Genomic DNA, 6,483 nt, shown 5'->3' with positions numbered 1-6,483 from the left:
TGTAGTAGATAGGTCCAGAGATCCAGAGCTGTTTACTGACCAAACAACCAGAGAGGTCAGTGGATTAGAGGTGAAGCCCTCAGTCATGGCTCTTCAGCAGAGCTGCTGGTTCGGACTAGCTCGTTAATCAGGTTACCTCCAAATCCTATCTGAGGCGACTGTTGGGTGTAACAAGTGGATTTGTGTCCGACACATACGTAACTGTGTGCTTAAGGGGGAGTAAGAGTGGGCAGTTTTAGCAACAACCAAAATATTATAAATGAAAGCCATTTGTGGACTAGCGAAACCATTTATTTGCCCTTTTGATCTGAAACCAAACTATCATCATGACTAGCTAATATCGGCAAAAGCAGTATCGGTCTCTCAAATTAATTAAAGGGGCACTCATGCTTTTGTTCATGTTCCATTGACTGTTAGCAGTCGCCTACTTATATTGACAAGCTGAATTTATTCACCAAGTGAAGAGAAGACGAAAAACAGGGGAATTATGTGATAATGTGAGAAATTTTTTGCCGGTCATGTGATCTCGGCTGCATATGGCAGCTCCCATGAGGTGATCGACCGTTCCATGTCAAATAGAAAAAGAAAAAGGGGTGGTTTTGGGGGTCATTAGCCTGCTGAGAGCCTTCATCTCATGGGAGTGTACATGATTTTGTAAAGCATTGTTTATTTTTTATGTGTACAAATCCCTGAGTGCTTCTTCAAATTATCCTTTTTTGTTTTCCATTTATATTCAACAATGAAACACAACAACAAAAAATAAATAATAATAATTATATAGTTATATATATAAAATCTATAATAAATGTCAAATCTATTTTAGAAAACGATGAATTCATTTTAAAATGAAGACAACATACTGATTTTAAGAAGTGAGTTTTATTAATCACAAACATACTGTTCAAGAATTCACACAGGATTTGTACCGGTCCCAAACCAATGGGATATTACATGAATTCAGTGAATGAAATATGTTTCATTTAAAATTCCAGCTGTCTCCAAAACAACCACAAACTCCACAAAAAAAAAAAAAAAAAAAAAAAAAAAAAAAACATCTGAACTCAGCCTCCAAAAAAATCTTTCTCAAGAGTTACAAAAAAAAGAAAAAGAAAAAAGAAAAAAAAAGAAAGATCTGAGAGCAGAATAATACTGGAATTGTAGAAAATGCTCTTTTGGCAGTCAGTATTTGGTACAGCTCGCCCTGCTTTTTTTCCCAAACCCACAAAATAGGCTACCTTATTTTCTGTTCCCCTCACAGTACTCCATATGTAGGGATATAGGACTGAATTGGGCTGTGACTCGAAATGTACCTCGCTTTCTAACTTTCTATAAAAAATCAATTATATATCGTATGTGTCTAGTGAAACTATAAAACTCTGATTCCATCTGCTGAAATAACACTATAGTGCTCTGTCCTCCTGAAACATTATTTCAATCTACATTTAGGCACTATTACATAATAGAATAGCTACGTCAAAAAGAAAGAAAAAAAGAATTCCCCAAAATCAATTCACAACAACAGGTCTATTTACAAAAAAATGATCAGATATGTGTGACCAAAACAGTGGGTGAGCGCAGAACATTATCATTCCTCTCAAACACCTGATCTTTTCTAAATATTGACCTGATTTAAGAGTGATGAATTAGAAGTGAATTAGAAAAATTGTTCTGCATATTCCAATTAACTGCTACAGCATTTAGTGATTGAAAACTGCATTATTGTCACTGTCTACACATGAAGGCACTTAAGAGGAATGATTTATGATTCTTTTCAGAAGTTAGCTGAAGATTTCTGAGCATGTGGCAGGATAAAAAAAAAAGGTTTTACTCATAAAATATTAACAAAAGCATTCAGTTTCAGCGGATTGTACTCTTTAACATAATTTAGATCAAAATTATGTGTGAATAGACCAAATATATCCATAATCATTGCTACGGAAGAAAAGTTAAGTTTACATGGTTCCAGGCTTTTTGTTTTAATAATGCATTTAATAAGGCAGATCCCCTCTCTACCATGACCAATTTAAGTTTTTTTTTCATGGAAAGAGTGTCATATTTGCCTCATTCAACGTTTAGTTAAACCAAAAACTGCTTATGCAGTGTAGCTCACAGTGGATCTATATACAACCAGTTAGTCAACATACAAACCCTGTTATGTTAAAAAGTAACATTGAGAGCATTTCTCACTCAAATAAGAAAAAGAAAAATCACAGAGAGAGAGAGAGAGAAGAAGAAAGAATAATAAAAAAATAATAAAACCTAGACAGTATATTCACTATATACAAAATAAACAGCTAGCATAGAAGGACACTTAAAATCAAGAATACGCAGCACTGGTCTTTCAAAATATTCTCCAGCTTTTTTGCTGGTGTTTTTCCAAAGATACTCACTGTCTAAGACTATCTACAAACATGAACATGGAACGTCCTTTCACTATTAACATGAAACCCCAGCAGTATAGTAAGTACATAAGACCTTTGATTGAAGCCGGTGTCGCTGGATATGCCGTTGAAAGGATTTGAAACAAAACGAAACATCCACAACGTCAAGTGGTCTGGTACATTATTTGCATGTCCAATTGTTAAAACCAAGGATGTGAAGTGGGTGGAAATGGTGTCTCTCACCCCCAAATTAGTCAAAAAAAAAAAAAACCTAGCTTCTATGTTAGTATTTTACAAATATTTAAAAAAGTAAAACAATTTATTCTATAGGCATTTCAAAATATATTCCATCAAAAATAGTCTGACAAATTTAGCTAGTACAAAACAAATGTTTTTTTTAAAAATGACACAAGATTTCAAGGAAACCGTTTTCTTGCTGTATATCGGGTTCTGCCAAAATTTTACAACAGGCAACATTTTAGTCAGCTGTAAAAAGGGGCTGTAAAAGTTGAATTAAAGAAACAATACATATCTAGTGTCTTTAAACAGTGATCAGACATGATTATTTGTCACCTTTGGCAATTACAAATTGTGTCGTTGCAGACGTGCCAAAAAGCAAGGCACGTGCCATGGCAGCTCCGACATCTGTGTCCACATTTGGGGATTTGTGTCTGCGAGGTATAATAGTGCCAATAACTTTAAATGTAATTCTTCCATCATCCGTCTTCCTCCACTCAGATGACAAATGAGGATTTGTGTCGGAAATCCCCCTGAAAGAGAGAAGATTGAGTAAAGGAGGTTTAACTGATTCCTTGAATTTTCTCAGAATTTCTTAAGCTCTTGGAAGCCTTAATAAATAAATAAAAATCTCTTTATTTCCACCTACCTCATCTTCTGTTCTGACATAGTCCACTCCATCTCCTTTTGCTGGAGCTTTGTAACTAAGAAAAAAAAAACATTAAGCAGTCAGTCACCACTATATCATATCAGTATTTATTAAAACTACATTTATTTCATATATCTGAACAAGCTAAATGTGATGTTAAGGATAAGCTGGGAACATTCAGGAGCTTCTTTGGTGACGAAATGGGTAAAAGCTATGAAACGGTGAGTCAAAACTGCTCTGGGACCGAGTGTGACTCAGACGGAAGTCGCTGTCAAAGTCACGCGCTTACTTGTTTCCCGTCTGCTTCTGGCTGGTGAAGTAGCCTCGTTTATAGGCACAGAAGATGCCCACTGTTATACACAGAAGGACGGTCACCACAACCACTACGCCCAGGATAATTCCAGCAATGTTGATATCATCTAGAAAAAAAGGGCAAAGTGTGAGATCATGGATTTGAGGGGTGTCCTGTCACATGTGAATAGGCAATATAAATACGTACAAACTTCCATCAACTGCGGTCCACATTCAGAGAACCCAGCCTCATTCCTGGCTCTGCAGTAGTACTCTCCCGCATCCTCCTTCCTGACCGCACTGAATTTCTGAAGAACATAAATTACAGTCATTAAGTTGACAAATCATTTCGCATAATGACCTACAGTGTTGAAACTTAAAAAAAGTTTAGGTCAGTAAGATATATTTTTTTAACGAAATGTCTTTTATTCTGCAAAAACACATTGAATTGATCAAAAGTGAACTTTCTATTAATCAAAGAATCCTGGGAAAAAAAATTAAGCAGCACAACTGTTTTCAACATTGGTAATAAGAAGAAATGTTTCCTGAGCACCAAATCATGATTTCTGAAGGATCATGTTACACCGAAGACTGGAGTAATGATGCTGAAAATCCAGCTTTTCCATCACAGGAATTACGTTGAAATTATATTCAAATAGAAAATAGTTACAGTATTGTAAATTGTAATAACATTTCACAATATTACTGTTTTACAGTATTTTTGATCAAATTAATGCAGGCTTGGTGAGCATGAGAGACTTCAGTAACACTTTACAATAAGGTTCATTAGTTAACTACATTAGTTAGCATGAACTAATAATGAACGGCACTTATACAGCATTTATTAATCTTTGTTAATGATAATTTCAACATTTACTAATACTTTATTAAAATCTTGTTAACATTAGTTAATGCACTGTGAACTAACATGAACAAACAATGAACAGCTGTGTTTTTTTATTAACTAACGTTAACAAAGATTAACAAATTTACAGTAACAAATGTATTGCTCATGGTTAGATCATGTCAGTTAATACATTAACTATTGATATCAAATGAAAACTTATTGTAAAGTGTTACCGAGACTTTTTTAAAACATTAATAAATCTTACCAACCCTAAACTTTTGAGCAGTATATAGGGTGTGTTTCTAAGCAGCAGTATTAACCTGTCAACAAAACACTGAAGGGTTAATAAAGTTTGTTTTTTTATTGTGCATTATAGCAATAATTACACGTTTTTATTTAAAACGTGCTGTTGAAAAAAACTGCATCGCAGGATATTAACAATGAACTAACAATGTTATTTAAGGAAGAAAATATACTAAATGGTTAAAATATTTGGTTTCATTTTCAACTCTTGCATCAATTAAAATGTCATTTTTGTCACCTAAAATTAGGTACCAAAAACTGATTAAACTGAATAAATATAGGGAATAATATAATATATATATAATAATATACAAGGACCCAGTCGGGCCTTCAGACGTTGCCTCCTTAGGGGGAAGAGGCTGTGCTGCAGCGCAGGTCAAACTTTAAAAAAGTGGTGTGAAGGTTGTCGAGGGCACCGAGTACAAATGGCGGAGAATGGCACTCTGGAATGTGAAAATGAGGGCAGCAGATTCCCCTCATGGCTGAGCCCATCGCACATCAACTGGCTCCCCAAAAATATCCCTACGCCTACCCCATTGCCTCTTTTTCCGAACTCACCAGAGTGCCCATCTCTCCGTTCAGGGTGTAAGTGGAGTTTAAGAACTTTGGGCTGGTCTTGGGGTCTTCTGGGATTTCCTCTTTGTTACGGAACCACTGGTACTGGGACTTCGGGTGGCCCTCATCCTCCACACAATGCAGTTCTGCTGGTTTGCCCACCGGGACGGACTTGGGTACGGAACATCTGGGCACGACGGGCTTCACTGCATGGCACACAAGAGAATCATCTTAACGTAACTGCACAGACAATAGCATCCTCACACACATGCACCATAGTGACTGACTGCAAGCATCCTGGCTAACTGAACATGCTGCTCTTTCCCCTTTTAGATCCCTGATTAAACTCAGATGCAGTTTCAGAGGTTTCCTCATATAGCCCCGGACACGCCCTGTAGGGTTTGCGCAAGCATCCTCAAATGTGCGCCAAGGGTGGGTGCGTTGGCTCGCCACTCCATCTCATGTTACATCGTAGCAGTTGGGAAGTACTAACAATGTCTACAACAGATTGAAAATTCCTCTAAAAAAATACCCATTTCAGCACAGGGCACACCGGCACAGTACTGTGGGGTTGTCAGGCAATAATCAATAGATTGAGTGGAACCGCTCACCTCTTACAACGAGTGATATCAAAATCTCATCGAAGGATTTTTGGTCACTGGGGGCGGTGACTTCACAGCGGTAATCAGCAGTGTCAGATCTTGTTGCGTTGAGAATGACTAAGGTTGCAGGTTCTCGAATTTTCGCTCTCTTTTCCAGGTCACCTGGAGAAAATGAAAACGAGAGAAGGTACACAGTTGGTTGAAATGGGTGGACTGAAAGCTGTTCCCCTACATGCAATGTGATGTAAATTATACTCCAAGCCCAAACGCTTACTAAATACTGATGTAATGTGAGGAAATGCGTTTCAAGTCATTGACATTGGTTGACGTATTAGGTTTCATGAGTTTCAATTTGATAACATTTACAGTAACATTTGGTACATTAGCTAACTTGAACTAACAATGAACAATACCTTTACAGCATTTGTTAATCTAGCTTAATGTTAATTTATAATAATAATAATAATAGAACATAAATAATATACACTCACCGGCCACTTTATTAGGTACACCTGTCCAACTGCTCGTTAACACTTAATTTCTAAGCAGCCAATCACATGGCGGCAACTCAGTGCATTTAGGCATGTAGACATGGTCAAGACAATCTCCTGCAGTTCA

General features: G+C 36.7%; 1 protein-coding gene across 1 annotated transcript in view; it reads right to left on the bottom strand.

Moving 5' to 3' along the window:
• Nucleotides 1-1,968: 1,968 nt before the first annotated feature.
• Nucleotides 1,969-6,483, bottom strand: part of jam3b (junctional adhesion molecule 3b) — a 29,978-nt gene continuing 25,463 nt past the window's right edge. The window contains exons 4-9 of the mRNA XM_056263075.1: nt 5,875-6,027; nt 5,267-5,469; nt 3,767-3,866; nt 3,557-3,686; nt 3,268-3,322; nt 1,969-3,151 (exon numbers count right to left, since the gene is read on the bottom strand). Coding sequence (XP_056119050.1) covers nt 3,116-3,151; nt 3,268-3,322; nt 3,557-3,686; nt 3,767-3,866; nt 5,267-5,469; nt 5,875-6,027 — 677 coding nt within the window. The 3' untranslated portion in view covers nt 1,969-3,115. The remainder of the gene's footprint in view (nt 3,152-3,267; nt 3,323-3,556; nt 3,687-3,766; nt 3,867-5,266; nt 5,470-5,874; nt 6,028-6,483) is intronic.

Source organism: Rhinichthys klamathensis, unplaced genomic scaffold (assembly GCF_029890125.1).
Source record: "Rhinichthys klamathensis goyatoka isolate OS25496 unplaced genomic scaffold, OSU_Roscu_1.1 h1tg000197l_1, whole genome shotgun sequence".
Lineage (NCBI taxonomy): Eukaryota > Metazoa > Chordata > Actinopteri > Cypriniformes > Leuciscidae > Rhinichthys > Rhinichthys klamathensis.
The sequence above is the reverse complement of the archived record's forward strand: the minus strand, read 5'-3'. Positions and strand labels throughout refer to the sequence as shown.